This window comes from Octodon degus, unplaced genomic scaffold (assembly GCF_000260255.1).
Source record: "Octodon degus isolate 3935 unplaced genomic scaffold, OctDeg1.0 scaffold00418, whole genome shotgun sequence".
In the NCBI taxonomy this organism is placed as follows: Eukaryota; Metazoa; Chordata; class Mammalia; order Rodentia; family Octodontidae; genus Octodon; species Octodon degus.
The window spans coordinates 197,602-218,170 of NW_004524994.1; the positions used below are offsets into that span (position 1 = coordinate 197,602).

Here is a 20,569-nt window from a genome sequence, read left to right on the forward strand (position 1 = left end):
CGGTCCCTGTGCTTTGCTTAGCTTGTCCTAAGTAGGTGCTTTAGACCACCGAGCCATCTCGCCAGCCCTACCCAATTCTTTGCCTTCTCACTTTCTCACATACTTGGAATATATTCCCTAGTTTGTTCACTCATTCACTCTCTGCTTATATACACATTTGCCCAATCACTTTTCAGCAATATGAAATCTATGCAAGGCCCAGAGCCAGGCAATTTGGAAGACTCACAGGAGGAATTCAGCCTGACACTTGTTGCCCTCAAGGAGCACACAGTGTGGTGTGAGAAACTGCCATGATCAAAGATCGCACAGGCAGAGATAAAAGGTGGATGCTAGGCCAGCCTTGGTAAGAGCTGTTTTCCAAGTATGGTTGGAACTGCAGCAGGCAGGAAATAAGTGGAGGCAGAGTCCAGAGACTACTTTAGGGAGGGGGGTGGGGTGATGGCTGCATGTGTCATGGTTTCAATCACCAAGGTAAGTGAAGACTGAGCTGGGGCAGGGGCTATGGAGGGAGAATTAAAAAGAGGCACGTGAAGCTGAGAGGGCACACAAGGAGGCTGAGGGTTGAGAGGCGAGGGAGGCATCCAGGATAAGGTCCAGAACTCTGGCCGAGGGGATCATTAGACTGTTCCTGAGATGCCAGAAAGATGCAAAGGTTGGTTTTGGACATGGAAGGTTATGAGGGGGCCAGGGACACTCAAGGGCAGGCATCTGAGAGACTGCCAGGCCACAGGCCTATGGATTGCTCAGGAGAGAAGCACTGGGCTAGAGGCAGAGTTGTGTCATTAGAGCCAAGACACGAAGTAAAGCTGAAGAGGTCGGTGAGATAGCTCAGTGGACTATGTGCCTTCTTTGGCAAGCACAGGGCTCAGGGTCCTGAGCTGGCGATGGAGTCTGCGTGTGGCGGTGCATGCCTGTAATCCCAGCACTGGGAAGGCTGAAAATGGGGATCACAAGTCTGAACTGAGTAGTGAGACCCTGCACCACACAAATGGAGGAAAAAAAAAAAAAGCTGAGGGCAATAAGAGATGGAGGGGGGGCCTGGCCCTAGCTCAGTCCTTTAAGTGGCTGCTTCCACAAAGCTGTCAGCCTCAGGTTGCTGGAGTTCGAACCTCACAACTCTCCTGCTGGCCAAAAGTGCCCTGAAGGCATTCGAGGAACAAAAAAAAAAAAAAAAAAAAAAAAAAAAGAGATGGAGGAGCAGAGGGAGGTAAGGGATGAGAGAGGAAGGTTCCAATCCCTGGAATCTGTGAGTTATTGTAAATGGGGTAAGGGGAAGAGTCTCCACAGATGTAATAAGACTGTTAAAATGGGAGAGATTGTCCTGAATAATCCAGGTGTGTCTTAGAAGCAAAACAAGTTTTTTTTTTTTTTTTTTAAATTTACAGTATCAGAAATCTAACTCAGGATCGTGTGCTTGCCAGACAGGTGCTATGGCATTGTGCTATCCCTGACTTTTTTGTTTTATGTCTTTTTGAGACAGTCTTACTATGCAGTTCCAGCTGGCCTTGAACTCACTGTGTAGTCCAGGTTCACCTTGAACTTGCAGTAATCCTCTTGCTTCAGCCTCTGAGTGCTGGGATTACAGGTGTGCACATTTGGCTACACAAGTGTTGTATAAGAGTGACTGAGAAGAGGGGCACAGTGACGTATGTCTGTAATCCCAGCTACTTGGGAGGCTGAAGCTGGAGAACTACAAGATTATTTGTTTTCTTTTTTGGTACTACTGGGGGACTGAACCCAGGGTCTTTACCTGAACTACATCCCAGTTCTATCTATCTATCTATCTATCTATCTATCTATCTATCTATCTATCTAATATCTACCTATCCATCTGCCTGTTCATTCTAAGTTACCTAGTCTGGCCTCAACAATGTGATCCTAAGGAGGACTCCACGTTAGAACCCAGCCTGGATAACAGCAAGACCTTGTCTAAAAAACCAAAAAAGGCTGAGGAAGAGCTAACAAAGAACAGAAGCAGTATGAAGGTAGAAGCAGAGAGCTTTACAGGACTGAGGCCTGGGGATGCACTGGTATCACTCCAGTGCTAATGATGTCAGACTTCTGGCCATCATGTTTGTGTCTAAACCCACCCAGTTTATGATAATTTGTTACAGCAGCCACAAAAAACAAATGCCAAGGCTGAGGAGGCACCTGAGAGACAAGAGGGAAATTAGAGAATGGTGTCACAAAAACCAAGGAAAAAATTTACAGCAAGGATGGAGGGGTCAGTGACATTTAATCTTTCAAGTAATCTCTAGCAAAAAAACAAAAACTTGATGGAGTGACTGTGTTTAACTGCAAATGGGGATAAGTCACCAGGGACTCTAACCACAGCAATGCTGAAGAAAAAACTAGACTTCAGTGGGTGGGAGGTAAGCAAATGGAAACAAATTAACATGACTCTTTGGAGAAGACAGATGGTGTCTGGGTCAAGGGACAGATTTTCTTTTGTTCAGAAAATAAAATTTAGCTGAGAGTGTAACTCAGTGGTTCAGCACATGCTTAGCATGTGTGGGGCCCTGGGCTCCATCTCCAGCAGTGAGAAGTAAAAAAACAATAAAACTTTATGGCGAAAAATTTCAGACACACTAAAGTAGGGTAAGCTGACACCCCTCGCTCACATTCATACAAATCCAACATACTTTCAACAATTACCAATTCTTAGCTATTGGTGGTGGTGTTTCTGTGATACTGGGGATTGAAATGAGGGCTTTTGGAGCCAGGGAGATGGCTCAGTAGAATAAGCATTAGCCGGGCAAGCGCAAGGGCCTGAGTTCAATCCTTGGTTCTACCAAAACATTGAATTGAGGGCTTTTGCACTGGAGCAACACACGTAGCCCTTTTTTTACTATTTTAATCTCCCACCATCCTACTTAATCTCTAAATTGCTCAGGCTAAGCTCAAATTTGTGATCCTTTTGACTCAGCCTCCCAGAGTGATGCCATTACTACCTGCGCCCAGCCCCTGTGGTGTTTCAAACAACTTCATAAACACATCTCATGGGGCCCAGGGAGATGGCTCAGTAGAATAAGCATTTGACTGGCAAGCACAGGGGCCTGAGTTCAATCCCTGGTTCCTCAAAATAAATAAACACATCTCATCCCACACTTTGAAGCTATGAAACAAATTGTAAAACGAGGGGGAAAAATATAGATATTGATGAGAAGACATTATAATAAGGGAAAAACATCGAAGATGCAAGGGAAAGCAAAAAGGGATCATAGAAATGGAGTAAGCAGATTGCATTGAGGACTATGGGGAAGGGAAGTTAGAATGGAATGAGGAAAGGTTAGTCTGAGATAAACAGAGTTGGTTTGAGGCAGGAGGAAGGTTCACCTGGAACCATGGCAGGGCGCAGGGCCGGAGAGAGGTTTATGTTAACGTGATAGTGACCCTACTGAGGAAAAGGATTAGCCTAGGACCGGAAAAGAGTAGAAGTGGGAAAAGGTTATCTTCAGGGAAGAAAACGGAGGGAATGGAGGTCAGGCCGCGACATGGGAGAGGACAACACAGCTAAGCGGTGGAGCGCACAGGTGAGGCTGCGAGCCGATGTCCCCTCAGAGTTCCCTCTGGCGGCACAGGGGAATCATTTCTTGGTGACACCACAACTGAACCCTCTCGCTATGACTGCGTGGTCAACATCTCACCCTCATTGGGTTCCTCCGCCGCCGCCTCCATCCTGAATCTCTCCGACTTGGACTTGTCAACTGCCGTAGTGAGACCCTGACACCAACCTCGACATTACGCACTCAAAAGCCACTTCCGTCTGTGCACGCCTCAAGTGGTTGTATGCTTCCACTGAGACGCGGTACTAAAGTTCCGGCTCCAAGCGGACCTCCTAATGCGCATGCGTACCTCTCTCTACTGCCCCACCCCTACCCCCGCCCGCCCGCGGGCCAGCCAGGAAGGAGAGGACCGTCAGTCTCTATTTGAAGGTAGAAAGTCAAATTGTTCGCTGCTGTTTCTCCAGCTCCTGACTTGGTTAATACTGGGGATAGATGGTCAAGTGAACACCCTCCAAGACGTGGAGCTATCAGACTTGAGATTTTGCTTATTTTTTATATATATGTGTGTGTGTGTGTCCAGCTCAGTCCACCAGGGGGCGGGGCTGGCTGGCATGTGGTGCTGGGGGATTGAACCGCGGTCCCTGTGCTTTGCTAAACTTGTTCTAAGTAGGTGCTTTAGACCACTGAACCATCTCTCCAGCTCCAAAGTAACAATTTTTTTTTTTTTTTGGTTGGAACCGGGGATCAAACTCAGGCCCTTGCACTTGCCAGGGAAGCGCTTATTCTGAGCCATCTCCCAGGCCCCCGGTTTTTCTTATTTTTAAGATCCCAACACTTTATCCCAGGGTGCATCAATCAATCCTTGGGTGGCATGATCAATGATAGAATTTACTACTTTGTATTCCCACAACCTGGGGGTAATGCATATTTGGAGGAAAAACCGTGGTCCTCCTTTGCAGAGTACACAGACATGTCATCAGTGACAAATGACCACGGGGTCTGAGGGCTCTGCCTACTTCAGTCTGGGTTAGGGCAGGTATCTTTACAGAAAGGAAGCCTAGGCTGACACTTAATGAGTTCCTTAAGAAGGGTCTCAGATGATGGCAAGCACTTCAGTAGGGTCGCGAGAGGGGTTCTAGCGTAATTAGGCTGTTAAGGGTTTGGGAGTGTCATTAATCTTTAGATAAAATCCTTTAGAAAGTGTACAAGGCAGATGTTTATGCACTCTTAAGTTCCCCAAAAGATTTATGCTCCTCAAATTGGCTCAGTGGAATAAGCGCTTCCCTGGCAAGCACAAGGGCCTGAGTTCAATCCCCGGTTCCACAAAAAAAAAAAAAAAGAACTACTAATCTGAATCTAAAGAGGGAGTGGAAGCTGGGAGTGGCACTCGATCACTGAGTTCCAGACCAGCCTGGCCTACAAAGTGAGCTCAAGACCAGCCTGAACTGCATAGCAAGACCTTGTCTCAAAAAGACAAAATACATTAAAAAAAAAAAAAAAAAAAAGTTGGGAGCAGAGAGGTGAAAACCTTTGAGGTCACCAGGTGCTGGGCCATGCAGGAATTAAGCCTCATTAAGTAGCTTGACCTCCTTTATCCTACAGGGATTGGGCCAGGGGGATCAAGGTAAGGGACTGGAGAGATCTGAGATGGAGGGTGCTATAATTCAGATAATGGCTAAGAACAACCAAAACGTTTTTTATATTCTAAGGTCTCGAAATGTGAAAGGCTTTGAGGCTGTCACAACCCGTAAGCAGGAAACGTTGGCACGCCAAAGCCAGCAGAGGGCGCTATTGCCCACAATACGCACCTGCTAGGAAAGCTCTTCTGGGGGGGGGGGGGCGGCGGGGCTGACGCCTGGCAGCACCCTTCTGGAGCAGGATGTTTTAGATGCTAACTTTGAGCCCACCTCATATTGACACTCCCAAACAGAGCTCAAGATGAGTCAGTTTTTTAAAAAAACATTTTGAGACAGGGCCTTATATTTAATCTGGTCTTGAACTCATGGTGAGGATTCTCCTGCTTTAGCTTCCCGAAGTGTGTGCCATGTCAGACTTCTCCCTTGTTTTTATAAGATGTGTCCTTTCACAAAGTTCCGTGATCCTGTGAGAGCTAAGTGGGGTCTGAGTTGGCTTCTCCTGTACCCTGGCACTTTCTCCAGGGTAACAAACTGCATGTAGAGGGAATGGAAAAATGAAGCCGCTATGTCGAGGTAGGGCCCGTAGTTTCTTTCTTTTCCCCTTCAGGAAGCACTCCCCTCACAATCCTCATGCTGCTACCTTCTGATGAGATGCGCATTCCCTACGGAGTGGGAGCTTTGTGGAAACCAAAGATACTACCTGGGCCATGCTGCGCCCCCAGCACTGTCCAGGACAACTGAAAAGAACAGGCACCCAAAGCATACTAGGGGACAGTACTGATGAAACTCCTGAAACCCACAATTAGCTTGGGCCACAGGGCAGCCCTGAGCTGCACAGCCAGTCAACATGCAGTAATGGCTCTAAATGAAGCAGCCCTAATCTATCCCATTGGTCCAGCCTGTCCCTCTACCTATAGACCTGTTCTGTGTGTTCTACTAAGATGTTCCTGAAGGGATTTGGGACCAAGAGAGACGACCACTTTAAAAAAGTAAGATGGGCATGGTGGTACATGCCTATAATCCTGGCACTCAGGAGGCAGGAGGATCACTCCAAGTCTTGAGGCCAGTGTGGGGTACAGTGAGTTCACGGACAGGCTACTCAAAAACCAATCTAATAAAAGCCAAAACAAAAATACATAGCAAGAACTTACCTCAAAAAAAACCAAAGGAAGGCAAAACAAAATACTCCAATATACTAAACTGGGGCTTTAGGTTAAAGGGATTGCCTCAGCACTAAAACGGGCTAGACACAACTCCCTCTGAGCTTAACAAATGAGTAAATCACTTCCCCTTGCAAAGGCTCCCACCCCAATTAAAGGCCAACTGCAGTAAGACTTCAGGGTTTCAACCCTGCTTCCTTCCTACAAGGAGGTGCCATGTCATTTATTGAAAGAAAACAAAACAGGGCAAACACATTTTTTAGTAAGTGCAGTTTGTTAAAATCCTGTTAAAACAATTGGGTCAAAGGGAAGTAATCATCAGAGGATCATGGTAGGAAAAACTGAGATCTGGCCCCTGGGAGAGCCCCCGAGAGGGTACACTGGGGTTTTAGGTTATACGGTAAATTCCGTATTCTAAAGCAGATGAACCCCCACCTTTCACCCACTTAATCCCACCAGAAACTACCAAGACGCCTGGAATAAAAGGTTTCAAGTTCAATAGTCACACTCTCTCCAAATACAAAAAGCAGTTACAATTCAACTGAACACAGAAGCTTGTGTGCAAAGTTATGGGGAATTGAGACATCATATAAAAGTTAGGTTAAAGATGATTCTGTGGTTTTGTGTGTGTTTTGTTTTGGGGGTGTGGCTCTTTCCCAGTCACCTGAACTCAGCAAAGAAACAGTTATTCTGACAAAGTATCAATGGTGGACTGACAGTAAAAACAGACAAATTCTAAAAATTAAAAAAAAAAGCATAATTACCAAAAAAAGTGTCACTGCTTCCTCCCTCTGCATTTTGCTTTTAAAACTTTTTTTTAAAAAAGTTTTTTGATTTTTTTTTTTTTTTTTTTTTTTTTTTTTTTTTAAATCCTGAAAGTAAGACAGTAAAACAGCTCCTGGGAGAATTTATAACCAACTGCAAGAGGGCCTGGGAAGCTGAGGGACCAGAGCAGGGTTGGGAAGACCAAACAGGAAAAGGTCTTCCCTTCAGTCACTGCAGCCTCAACATGACAAAAGAGAGAGGGTTTCCTTAGTTAAAATGGAGATGAGAAGGAAGAAGAGGTGGGACGTGGAAGGGACAAACAGAAAATAAAAGGTCATTGTGGCCTGTTTAAATTCAGAGAAAAATGCCTGGCCTGTGTGTGGGAAGAAGCCCCTCAGAGGGGAGGCAGTGGGCTGAAGGGAAGCAGCCCTGGGATGACCCCAACCCCAGCACCAAGGACCCGGTGGGGGTAGAGGAGGGGCCAAGGTAGGCGCTGGTGGAGGAAGCCGGCAGGGGCCTTCGGGAGCGTCAGGACACACTGGCTACTGTGTGCTTGTGCCACCCTGTGTGCTGCCGGAATAGCTCCCGTAGTCGTAGTTCCCGTAGTATGGTGGCCACTGGCTCTGGTTCTGATAGTATTGGTTCCACTGCTGAGCATACTGCGGAGAGAGACCAAGAACACAAAGTCGTACTCTATTCATTCCACATGTCATTCTTCCCCTGGCCCATCTTGTCTAGGGCAGAGATGGGTGACCACCATATACACCTGGATCTAGTGAGAAATTAAATGTACCTCCAGGGGACAACTGGCTGACATGATGCCACACATATGGGCATTTAGGAACTGCAGCACAGGTCTCCTGGCTTTTAGGTACCACATTCTAAATTACAACAAAAAAATAAACCGGCCAGGTATGGTGGCCTGCATTTGGTGCCCCCTGGCCGTGGTGCTGAAGCAGGACTTGGAAACCCTGCTCAGCCGGGCCCTCCCTCTGCTCGCTGCACTGCAGACAAGATAGAAAGCAGTTATTTAAAACAGTGCAAGCCAGGCTGGATCACTCTGAATGCCAGCTTGGAAATACAAACTCAGGAAGGGCCACTGAAAACCTCCCCATCCCACAAGAGCCTTTTGCTTGTCACCTACCTGCTGATACTGGTTATAGCTGGGCTGAGGGTAGGTCTGTGCAGTGGGGGGCGGTGGTGGGGTATATGGAGCCGGGTTGTAGCCACCATAGCTTCCATAGTTGTAGGCAGGTGGTGGTGGAGGTGGAGGTGGTGGGGCTGTGTAGCCCTGGCTGTAACCTCCCTGGCTGTAGGGTGGCTGGGTGTAACTGGGCTGGAAAATGGAGAAAAAGACCACAACTCTGTGAACGAGCCAGCTTACAGCTGGGATAGAGAGAGGGCCTTTGTAGGCAGTTAGCTCACAAAGGTACTTCCCTGGTAGAGGCTGTTTGGGGAAAGGAGGTAAGTCAGCTCTGACGTAGCAAGACAAAGAAGGCTGAAAGCAAAGAAAGCCACAGGGTCACAATCTGAATGCTAATCCCAGCTGAGACACCCGGGAAGCAAGACACATGGAATCTCTCTTTTTTTTTAAACAAAACTGGCAGTCCTAGGGTTTAAATCTAGGGTCTGAAGTGTGCTAGGCAAGCACTTTATCACTGAGCTACATACCCAGGCCCTTGGTTTCATTTCCTATAAAGTAAGAATTACAACAAACTACCACTTCTGATTGTTTTCAAAGCTTTTGTGTATAAAACACTGGGTACTTAATAAATGGTGGTAGTTGTCACTGAACATCCTGCTCAGAAGGTGTTGACAACCTGCTAACTGCTTTTCACGTACAATGTGTACCATAAACTCATTTAATTTGTTATGGTTTATATCCAGCACTCCCTCCAACCATCTAGCTCCATGACATGTTTTCATAGGTGGGGCATTTAAATGTGAGTGGATTATGGGAACTCAGTTAAGACGGCAAGTTACTGGGCATGTGCCCTGGAAGTGTTTCTCTCCCTGGCTCCTGCCTATGTGCTTTCCCTATGTGCCATGAAGTGAGCACATGTGAGTAGCTCTTCCTTGCCATGTGGCCCTGGTGGAGCCAGTTAACTGGACTACAACCACAGGTCAAAATAATAAACCTCTCCTGTTTTAAGCTAGGTATTTCAGCTACTATCTCTCAGCAATGGAAAATGACTTAAGACACATATTAACTCTTAGGGTAAGTTCTATTAGTGCCACCGAGGTCAAATCCTTAAGCCAAAGTCATACAATTAAAAAGAATCGACCTCTGGGTTTTTCTACTTGTAGAGCCTTAACTAAGCTACAGAGCCACCTAGCTCTCACAACAAACCTCAGAAATGAGTTCTACTAATACCTTTTAGTTGTTTGAGGCTCATAAGAGTGAAGATAATTGTCAACATCATAAAACCTGGATATTTATAGGGCTGGTGGTTTGAAGTTGTGTCTAACTCCTGTGCTAGTAAATTTTCTGAGTAGAGCACAGTCTGAAAGCCAGGCCTGGCACATGGAAGGTGCTTAGGAAGTGGATGCATAACAAATGGAGATTGCTTTGGTTAGCAAGTTGTGTACTACAGTCCTAGTAATAACTTTCGAAGACCTTGAATGCAGCCCAGAGGTACTAAGGGCAGAAGCTCGTGGTGGAGAACGCAGGTCCTCACTGACTCTGGACCCCTGCTCTCCAATCCTGAGGATAAGGAAAACCCACTCCCTTTCAGCATGGATGATGAGAATGACTCCAATTGAGTGCTTTCTTGGGGATCCAGCTTAGGCCAGCAACATAGTCAAGACATATATCTGCACTGGAGGTGCTGAAACTTACAACCTACGTCTGGGGTGAGGAAAGGAGGGGGAGGTTTTGGGCACGGCCACCTTATTTCTGGGTTTAGAGGGATCTGTCAATTCTAGGATTCACCTGAGAGGACTACAGGGAAGAAATGAAGGGCAAGCAGAACAAAGCATGTGCTAGGGGTTGCCATTGACCTGTTTCCTCTCACTTGCTCAGGTTTAAGAACACATACGTGCATATCTGAGTGCAAATGTATGCAAACACCCTCACCTGTGGAGGGCTGTAGCTGCTGACAGTGGGGGTGCTGGTATTGGCGCCTGAGCCAGGGATGTTGCTGTTCTTGTTATAGCTGCTGGCCCCTGGGGGGTTCCGAGCAGGGCTATAGCTGGGTGGTGGTGGTGGTTGCTGTGGTGGTGGCTGTGGTGGCGGCGGTTGCTGTGGTGGTGGCTGTTGCTGGGGGGCCCGGCTGTAGCTGCCTCGGTTGTTAGAGTTGTTGTTATCCCGGTTGTTGTTACCCCAGCGGTTCTGGTTGTAGCCGCCGCCTCCACTTCGGTTAAAACCTGCATTTAGAAATCCAGAGAGGCCCCATCATCCTCAGCATGCAACCTCCAGGGACTGGGCTGCTTATGACTGCTAGGATCACACTCCAAGGCCAGGCTCAAAGTAGGAGCTCAGTTAAAGTGAATAAAATACACCCCCTGGGCTTCTCCACACCCCCTGAGACACTCCCTTGTCCCACCTTGATAATTCTAGGTCACCATTACCTGATAACAGATTTGTTTCACCCACTAGGCTGTGAGCCTGGGGAGATACAGGCCAAGGCTGAGCTTTAATTGTGTCTGACCAGCTCAAGAGTTGTTCAGCAAATGAGAAAGATGTTTAAGAGGATGGCAAGCACTGGGCAGACAGCACAAACCAGCTCTGTCCTAAGTGTGGCCAAATGGGATGCTCACTCCTGAACCTCTGCTGATTTGTGGGCCCATAACTTTCCCTGGCCAACTCCTACTGGACCTGAGGCTCGTAGTTTAGACATCAGTCCCTCAGGAGGCCTCCTGAGCCCTGCTGCCTCCTACAGGCTGCTAGGGTTCACCTGAGGTCAGTGTATCCCTGTGCTATCCCATTAAGCTATTTGGGTCATGGCTGTGTCCCCAGAACTGTCCAGTACATGACTGAAACATGTGTGCAGCCCAGGACATGCTTAAGTTATGGAATAATTTACTTCAGGGACAGTAGCATTTATTTATTATTTACTTATTTTTTTAAATTTTATTTGTGTGTGTGTGTGTGTGTGTGTGTGGCCAGCTCATCCCACCAGGGGGCGGGGCTGGCTGGCATGTGGTGCTGGGGGATTGAACCCGCGGTCCCTGTGCTCTGCTAAGCTTGTTCTTTTTTTTTTTTTTTTTTGTGTGTGTGTGTGTGTGTGTGTGTATGTTTTGCTCCTTGAATGCCTTCAGGGCACTTTTGCATGGCTGGAGTGCTGTGGGGATCGAACTACAGCAAACTGAGGCTGCCAGCATTGTGGAAGCAGTCACTTAAAGAACTGAGCTAGGGCTGGGCCCCCTAAGCTTGTTCTAAGTAGGTGCTTTAGACCACTGAGCCATCTCACCAGCCCGACAGTAGCATTTATTAAGAACTCGGGCTTTAGATCATTTGAATAACAGCCCTGGATTTAGCCAGGTGATACTGGGCAAATTAACTTCTCTAAGGCTGTTTCTCCATTCATTTTATTTATAAAAATTTTAGAAATCAATCATTCATTCATTCATTCATTCATTCATTCATTCATTCATTCAGTGTAGGGTCTCACTACACAGCTTGGAGTGTAGTGATCCTGTCTCAGCCTCTGCAGCTCTGGGACTGTGTGTGTGTGCCACCACACTCGGCGCTGACATGGTGCACCCAGGGTTATGGGGTTGGCACAGTATGTGATATTGGGGGGGTCAAACCTGAGTCCTTGTGCTTGCCAAGCGGGCACTTAAGAGTGCCCAGCCTCTCTGTTTTAAAGCCCAACACCAGTCCTAACAGCTGTCAGGTCCTGAGCTGGGTCCCAGTACTACTCTTCCCAAAGACTTCATGGTCAGACAGGGGAAGGCCTACAAAAATAAAACAGCACTGCAACATGCAACATGTGAATGGACAAAGGGTTTCAATAGAAAGGCCAGGGAAATGGGACAGAGGGAGAGCTTCTTTGAAACCCCAAGTCTGAAAGTATCCAATTCTCTACCAGAGTTCAGTACATAAGTGGAGCTCAGTAAACTTCAGCACTGAATGACTAGTAGTCAAAGCTCAACTCCAACCCAGGGGAGAGCTGTGTGACATGCCTTACCTCCTCGGTAGTTAGTTCCTCCACCACTTCCTCCTCCTCGATTCTGGAAGCCACCTCGGTTGCCTCCAGGGGGACCCCGGTTGTCATAGCGCTGGAAACCGCCGCCACCCCCACGGCCTCGGAAGCCACCTCCTCGGTTGTCAAAGCGCTTTTCAGGGGGTGGCCCAGCCTTGCGGCCTTCCTCATTGTACTGCCTCACCAGCTTGTCTGCTTCTTCCCGCTGAAGCTCAATGAAAAGAACCTCATCTAGGAAGTCACCTACATCAGGCAACGTGAAGTTGGCTACGAGGAGAAAAAGGGACAGGTAAGTATCTTCTGAGGTCTAGTCTCTTCTACTCCCATAACACTGGCATCTACCAGTAGATGTAGTGAATGAAACAAGAGTAGGTCCCAATGACTCACCTTTTCTGACAACTGTTAGGGGCTAACAAAGACCCTTTCCTGAAGATATGGCTAAGCCCCACATAGGCATTGTGTTAGTTCCCTCTACCCTTACCCCAGCAGCAGGTCAGACAGGTGAAACCATATCCCTATTTTCACAGAAGAGCAGACAGACTCACTCACAATCAGCTCAGCTAGTTGGTGTTAAAGGCAGGTCATGGTGCAGGGCTTTCATCTTCAGACTCATCCACTCTCTTTCACCCCACTCAGTCTGAAAACCCCACCACAGACACAGAAAAAAAGCTCTGATACTGTCAGCTTTAGGAGACAGGAAAGGGACACAGCAGAATCAGAGGGGGGAGGGGGGAAGAGAGATATCACACAAAAGGAATAATCAGGGAACTAGCTGGACACAATGAGTAAAGGGCCCTTTCTCTTAGGGACCCTGTTGAGATGGCCCTCTGGGAGCCACTCATTTCCTACCTTTCATTTCTAAGACCGCATGATCTGGGACATCCTTCCCTTCCTCGTCGGTTCGCTTTATTGTTCGGTCTTTCAGGTCCTCATCAGTAGGGCAAATTACAATAGCTTTGCGCTGGAAACCTTCAAAAGGTCTCATTTTTCGTCTCTGGGCTGACCCATAAACATTTGTCTAGCGGTAGGTAACAGAAGAGGCAAGAGATTGTACATTAAGAGTTGTTTTCTTTTGAGGGGTATTATGTAAGCCATGGATGGGAAAAGCATACTAGTGCTCCTTCTAAGCAGAAAAGACTCTGGAAACTACTCTGCCTTTTTTTTTTGGAGGGGGGGGATGGATAGACTGGAAACTGAACTTAAGACCTCACGTTTGCCAGGCAGGCACTTTGCCACTGAGCTAAATCCTTGTCCCTTCTGCTTCACTCTGTTGATTCTTTTATCTGCTCTGGCCAATAAAGTAACTTAGGAAAAGTGGCTGCTGATAGGCCGAGGTCAAGCAATTCCTTACCCGCTGGGCTTTGTTCTTTAATCCAATTAGTTCCCAGTGCTGTATTTACAACTTCTTTTCTCTATTTTAGTTGCCTTATTTTTTTATTTAAAAAAACTTTTTTTGGTGCTGAGGACCAAACCTGATGGCCTCACAGCAAGTGTTCTACCTTTAGCTTTACCTAACGGCCTTTTCCTATTTTAGAAGTAATATACACTTGGATTAGAAAACTCACAGTACAAGGTATAAAATTTAAAGCAAGAATTTCTACTTGGGGCTGGTGAGATGGCTCAGTGGTCTAAAGCACCTACTTAGAACAAGTTTAGCAAAGCACAGGGACCACGGTTCAATCCCCCAGCACCACATGCCAGCCAGCCCCGCCCCCTGGTGGGCTGAGCTGGCCACACACACAAAAATAAATAAATAAATAAAAAGAAAAGAAAATTGTAATTCCCTAAAAAAAAAAAAAAAAAAAAAGAATTTCTACGTGGCTAGTACTAGCCCAGCTTCTTGGCTATAACTTTGTATTGAATTTTTGAAGCTCCTTTTTTCTAAATTTCTTTATAGTTTCATAGTACACAATGAACAGGCAAATTAACCAGCCCTGCTGGACACTTGGGTAGAATATTTTCAACAACACTGTGGCTTTTCTATCTCCTTGGTCCTTCTGAAACGTCATCTCAGCCATACTCTTCTAGCCAGGGAGGCTGCTTTTGGTAAATCCAAGTTGGCAGTCTTGTCATTTCCCTTCCTCCATGGCAGGCAGGTATCTCACAGGTGGATGCTGGCATAGAAAGCTGCCCTACATGTGTACACAAAGTGCATGAGCAGTAACGACAGCTTCCACTGACCAAAGACCTCCAAGGTACCAAGGCTCTTTGGGACTGATAGCCACATCTGCTGGACCACAGGGCTCTGTGGACTCAGCCTGTGCATCTGGACTACTTATGGATACTACTGAAAAAATGAGTGGCTTAATCCCTCCCTGAGACTTCTTAAGACCGAATCTCTGAGGTGAGCCCAAGCACCTCTGTGTGTATCTTCCCTCTTCAGGCTCAGGACCTTAAGAGTGGGGGGGAAGCTGTTCACTGCATCTAAACTTCAGTGGCTGTGACAGGGAGAAGCTGCAGAGGGGAAGGACAGTCTGTAAAGGGCCACAAATAAATCAATAACAAAAATGTATTCTTAGAACACATCCTAGCAGGGCAGAATCCTAGCTATAGCTAGGTGCAAGTTGTAGAGTAGACACTACTCTCTCTGGCAGGTGAGGACTGAGCAAATGACTGAAGCAACAGGCCCAGCGTTAGGAACTACTCAAGTGGGGGCTCTGGGCACTGGCTTCTGGGTATAAGACAACTTGATGACACGAGTGCAGTGAGAGTACCTGGCACAGCTTGGTTCTAATGGGATTTGGCTTTGTCACATCTGTGTGGCCCTGGGCTCATGACTTCCATTTACAGCCTGAGATGGCTTTTCTGTAAAATCAACTTACTAGGTATTTACTGGGTATCAAGCCCTGAAAAAACAGTATGAATGTCTGATAGTTACAGTGAAGACTAAATGAGTTCATGTGAGTAAAAGCCTTTGATTTAGCCTGGATCTGACTTGCAGTCAGCACTGAACAAATATAAGCCAGCAATGACACATGGTCATCACTAGACTGAGATGCTGTGAATAGTTACAGTGTGATGCTGACTTGAAGCAACCCAGACTAAAGGAAAGGTTATACTGCAGCAATTTTCCAAATGAAAAAGGCAGGCACAGTGAGGTAGGATGTAAAGAACACAAGCTTTGTGGAAGAAACCTGGGCTGAAATCTCTGCTGTGTCCCTTACTGTTTTGTAAGTCTGTAGATGTGTTGCCGTTAGTCTTGCTCCTTGGATTTCTTTGTTGAAAGACAAGGATCAAATTACTCTGCTGTCTCTGAGGAGGACTTGCATACGTGAGACTATGGCATGTGGCAGGGAAAGAAGTCAATGTCTGCATGCATCTGAATCAAGTAAGGTCAACAGACTGACATTATCCTAGGATTGGCTCCCAGTGAATGTAACAGGGAATATTAAGTCTGAGGAAAAGCTGAGGTGCAAGGATGGAAGCACAGACCTACTGGCAATCTGGGCTGTGGGTGCAGTGGTTCTCTACACCAACATTTCCCGTGATTCTGACAAGCAGGCCAGGGAAATGGGTAGGGAGTGAGTGGTGGGCACACACTAGCTATTACTAGGCTTTGAACCACAAATAGTTTTAAAAGGCATAGGTTTACATGGTAAAAATCTGTTTCCCACTTCTTTTCCTTGAATCTATTCTTAAAACAAAGCAGAGATAGCATGGAGTCCTACAAAGACAGAATTTGGCTTCCTCCAGCTAAGTTGTTTTTTCTGGACACAAAAGCCAGAATAAAGTAATTGCCAGGATGAATGAGGCCTCAAGTCACTTTGCTGATAACCCATGCTATTGTTGATGTCCACTGTTCTAACCTTTCTGTACCTTGGGGTCATGGAGAAACACATTGGGAGGTTCATCAGTGGCAGGCCAGCCTTTCCAATGCCACAAATGAGGGAACAGAAAATAGAAGGAACATTGCCAAGAGGCCTAGGGCTACTCCCTTGCAACTTCATGGGATGGGAGGAATAGGGATAGAGCAGACTAGACTCATTAGTAGCTGACTTTTGTACTGGGCTCCACTCTAAAGACCAGCTTCTCTGATGCTGAGATGAGCTAAGAAGACTTTCATGATAAGAACAGAATGCCCCTTCCCTGCTTACTCTGGCGTGGAGAAAGGAAGGACAGTATCTAAACCTCTCCAGCAGAAATGGAAATGCTTGGTTTTCCTGGAGGAAAGGGAGTCTGCTGGTTGCTGTTACCACAGCAAACACAGTGAGGTCAGGGCCCCAGGCCAGCCCAACACTGCTGTGGTCACTGGGGATGGCTGGTGGCTGCTGCTAGGAGACAGGATAAACAGCGAGGTCAGCTTTTCCAGTCTTGTGGGTTCTCTGCCCAGCTCCTGCTTTTCCTGGTCCTACCCTGCTTGAAGATGCTGAGTCTAAGAGCAGTCTGAGCTATCTGTTTCCTGGCTCCTGACCACTCCAACTCCAGAGATGTGGGCAGGATAGGAATTAGGTTTCACAAAGAAGCTGCACGATTAGTTTTGGCCATGACAATATCAAGTGTGGAGGATATAGTAGGCACAGACTATGGCTTCTGCTGTTATCCTGAGCTCTCTGAAAGGTAATGTTGCCTGGTCTATTCTCACTTGTATCAGCTCAACAGGGCCAGGCTGGCAGCAAGGGAAACCTGGCAGGATCCCAAAGGAACACATTTAAGGCTGGTGAAGAAGAAATTTACTTTGCCTTCAACCAACTGAACCCTAAGGGAAGGAACCACATGTGTAGAAAGAGAACTGGACAATGTCAGGAACAGACAGGCTTGAGTCTCCGGGGATGAGAGAGGAAAAGCAAAGAAACTTCCTTTTCTCCAATTCCTGCCAGTAAGAGGCAGTTCACTTTGGGCCTTTATTTCAGCCCCGGATTTGAGGCCCTGCTAACAGTCAAACAAGTAGGACTAGAACCACTTGTTCTGATGGTGAGACCTGGTTGGCAAAGCCATCACATCTAGTCCTACTTCTGATCAATGCCTCAGCAGGTCTACTGAAGGCACTTTTGATCCACAACTCCTATCTCAGGGTGGTCTGGGCAATGTAGCCCTGAAGGGACTCTCTGAAACCTCCAGGTGGGCTACTTTGTCATCTCACAGGGAACCAAGTCCTAGTCTCTCCTGCAATTCAATGTCTGTGTTAGCCTACAGAGTCCAGAAATGTTCTCCTTTTGGGGGATTCTTTCCTGTAACAGACACTTGAGGCACCGTGATTCTCAATTTGTCTTCTGTATCGTTCTCTGAAGCCTTTTATGCCACTGGTATTTTTTTTTTGGCTGAGATTGCATTTTTTTGGTACCAGGAATTGAACTAAGTGCCACTGAGCTATATCCCCGGCCCCCTGCAGCCTTTTAAAAGTCAAGCAAACTTGGTCATATCCCTCCCTGATAAAAACAACTTTGGCTTGAGATTACCCTCAAAACAAAGCTTCAGGGCCTGGGAGATAGCTCAGTGGCATAAACACCTGCCTGGCAAGCACAATGTCCTGAGTTTGATCTTCAGTACAACAACAACAAACAAACAAACAAACAAACAAACAAAGCAGCAAAACTCCAACTCTTTTCTTTTATCATGTTTCTCTCTGTGGCCCAGACAAACCAGCTCTTGAGAGCTTTTGTCAGTTCCCACCAAAGCCCCAATCAATATTGGGTTTGGCCATCGGGTCATGGAATTGTGTTCTTCCAGTACAATGACAGCCTGACTTATGAGGCATCTCCCTTCTGGTCCCCTCTGTGCTAAGTGAGACACATCCTAGGGGACCAGACAAAAGTAGAATCCTGGCCACATAGTCCTGCTTGATTTGTGCAGGGATGAGGCTTCCTCCCTCAGGAAGTGAGTACTGAAAGGTCCACCCATTTAACAGAAGGCCTGACCACTTAGGAAAAGCTGGGCTTGGGCAGAACTTCAGGGGGCCAGGGAGATCATTTGGGGGCTAGGGAGATGGCTCAGTGGAATAAGTGCTTCCCTGGCAAGCGCAAGGGCCTGAGTTCAATTCCCGGTTCTGTGAAAAAAAAAAAAAAAAAAAGAAAAAACCAAACCAAACCAAACCAACCAACAAACAAAAAGAACTTCAGAAATTATTGGGATTTTGCTGTAGTACTATCTACCCTCTCAATGTTCAACCTAGCTCAGGAGATGGTCGTGCACAAACTTATTCCTCAATGACAAAGCTGGTAGGGTGGGAAGTGCCAGGATGTGGCCACGGGCCTTGATTAGAATGTCCTATACAAACCCTTTCCTAATCCTCTCTGTCTCATATCTAGAGTTTTCTGGAACTTACTTTTTAGGCCCAAAAAGGTCAAATCACTGCTTTTAGACTTTCTTCTAGGCCTGAGTAACTTAAGACATTCAGGCCTCAATTCCATCCTCAAGTTAAGAGAATCTAGTCAACCAGAAAATGTTCCTCCTCACCTTGATTCTCTGCCTTACTTTTGGTCTGGACCACACTGCCTCATTGGCATGTCTCATTACCAGGAGGCTAGCAGCTCTGAGGACCACTTGGTGTGGCTCTAGATGAGTCCCTGAACAAGTCAGCATCAGCTAAGAAGGCTAACAGTGGGCTTTCACAGTGCTGAGCTCTCTTGTGCCTCACTGAGCTGTGCAGAGCTGAGAGCTCATAGGCCTCCTGCACAGGGATGTACCTCTAACTATAACCCTCCTGGGGCATGTATTTGAAATGGGTATACAGCTGATTTAACCAGTAAGCCAAGAAAAGGGCATGAAATTCTACTGGAGAATCTAATAAAGGTACCAGGTACCAATACTTTTAGGAGGTTGAGTGGCAACAAAAGCCTCTGAGCCTCTGAGTCCAACTGGGGTTAAGTCAGAAAAATTCCTCAATATCCCAACATAGAAAATGGAGGCAAAATGAGGATAAGAGTTTAAAATAAACATTACTGGTGGGGTTGAGATGGAGGAAAGCCATGGGTAGTTTATGGACTGTCCTCTACTGCTCAGCTTTTCTGTGCAGAATTAAAATGTGGTGCCAGGAAATTCCTTTCCAACAAGCCAATCACCACCATTAGTCACCAGCTCTGCTCTTATTAGGACCACTCTGAACTGAGATAACCAAATACCCAGCGCTACAGGTAGGGAAAGGACTTTAGTAAAACTGTAAGGTACGGTATTATTCGGTTTATGTACTTGCTTACTCAGATCTTTTCAGGTCTCACTATGTACTTCAGGTTAGCTTCAAATTTGAGGTGATCCTCCTGCCTTAGCCTCCCAAGTGCTGGGATTATACGCATATGCCACCACACCTGGCATTCAGGTTGGTAAGAAAGCACAAACTGAAAGCCTCATATACCCACAAATGCAGAAACCAAGGAAACACCCTTTACTATTTGAGGCAGCCTTCAAGACTGATGTCAGGGGCTGGTGAGATGGCTCAGTGGTCTAAAGCACCTACTTAGAACAAGCTTAGCAAAGCACAGGGACCACCGTGGTTCAATCCCCCAGCACCACATGCCAGCCCGCCCCGCCCCCTGGTGGCTGAGCTGGCCACACACACACACACACACACACACACACACATAAAAAAATAAAAAAAAAGACTGATGTCAACTATGGTATGGAAAAGTGACAAACAAGTAGTCTCAATACTCTGAAGTAGGGATCCTTAACCATTTTGGGCAACTCATTCTTTTGAGAATACTAAAAACCATGGTCTACATATACATCCTAACTGAAAACTGCCTAGATTTAAAAAAAAAAAAAAAAAGATAACCATATATGCACAGGACATTCTATATTTGATTTCAAAGGTTCCTAGAATCCGACTTTAAGAACCCCAAGCTTAATTAAACAGAAATAATGTACTTAGATATGTATCTCCCGTTAACAAAACCTTGCTGAGAGAAGCGGATGATACCAATTCTATTGAATAACAATAATCACCAGCTGCTGTGTGCCAGGTTGTATGTACATGTGTAAGGTCATTATGATCCCCATTTTACAGAGAAAGGGACTGACATTCAGAGGATAAAGTCAGATGCTCTGAAGGGCACTGCTAGGCTTGAGCTAAGTCTCAAGCCTTAGTTGGCAAGATTTAGAGTTCTATGCCTTTTCTTTCTTTTCTATGCCTTTTCTATTTTGCAAAATAGCATTCACCTGACAATGAAGTAACAGGCCTGGATTGTGGACTAAAGCCTATTATACACTAGGTGCAATGGGCTACATGATGATCTCTAACTGTATCTTTCTTTTTCATTTTTCTTTTAGGTACTGGGACTCGAACTCAGGACTTAAGTGTTTGCCATGTATGAGCTTATGCCACTGAGCTATCTCCCCAGTCCGTCTAACGGCATCTTTCCAACCAGCACTACAGTTGATGAGCATTATGTGTAAAAGAGAAAAGGATCAGAGTCTAGGTA

At 46.4% G+C, this 20,569-nt stretch overlaps 2 protein-coding genes across 8 annotated transcripts in view; both read right to left on the reverse strand.

Annotated features, from left to right (window-relative positions):
- The window catches only part of Ccdc97 (coiled-coil domain containing 97), a 10,122-nt gene extending 6,332 nt beyond the window's left edge, over nt 1-3,790 (reverse strand). Inside the window, exon 1 of the mRNA XM_004648489.2 lies at nt 3,648-3,790. Within this exon, the coding sequence (XP_004648546.1) occupies nt 3,648-3,678 (31 nt within the window). The 5' untranslated portion in view covers nt 3,679-3,790. The remainder of the gene's footprint in view (nt 1-3,647) is intronic.
- A 2,695-nt stretch (nt 3,791-6,485) lies between these two features.
- Nucleotides 6,486-20,569, reverse strand: part of Hnrnpul1 (heterogeneous nuclear ribonucleoprotein U like 1) — a 38,890-nt gene continuing 24,806 nt past the window's right edge. For all 7 annotated transcript variants that reach the window (XM_004648476.2, XM_023708623.1, XM_004648473.3 and 4 more), the window contains exons 11-15: nt 13,065-13,233; nt 12,201-12,482; nt 10,145-10,434; nt 8,213-8,404; nt 6,486-7,727 (exon numbers count right to left, since the gene is read on the reverse strand). In XM_004648476.2, the coding sequence (XP_004648533.1) occupies nt 7,611-7,727; nt 8,213-8,404; nt 10,145-10,434; nt 12,201-12,482; nt 13,065-13,233 (1,050 nt within the window). In that variant the 3' untranslated portion in view covers nt 6,486-7,610. The remainder of the gene's footprint in view (nt 7,728-8,212; nt 8,405-10,144; nt 10,435-12,200; nt 12,483-13,064; nt 13,234-20,569) is intronic.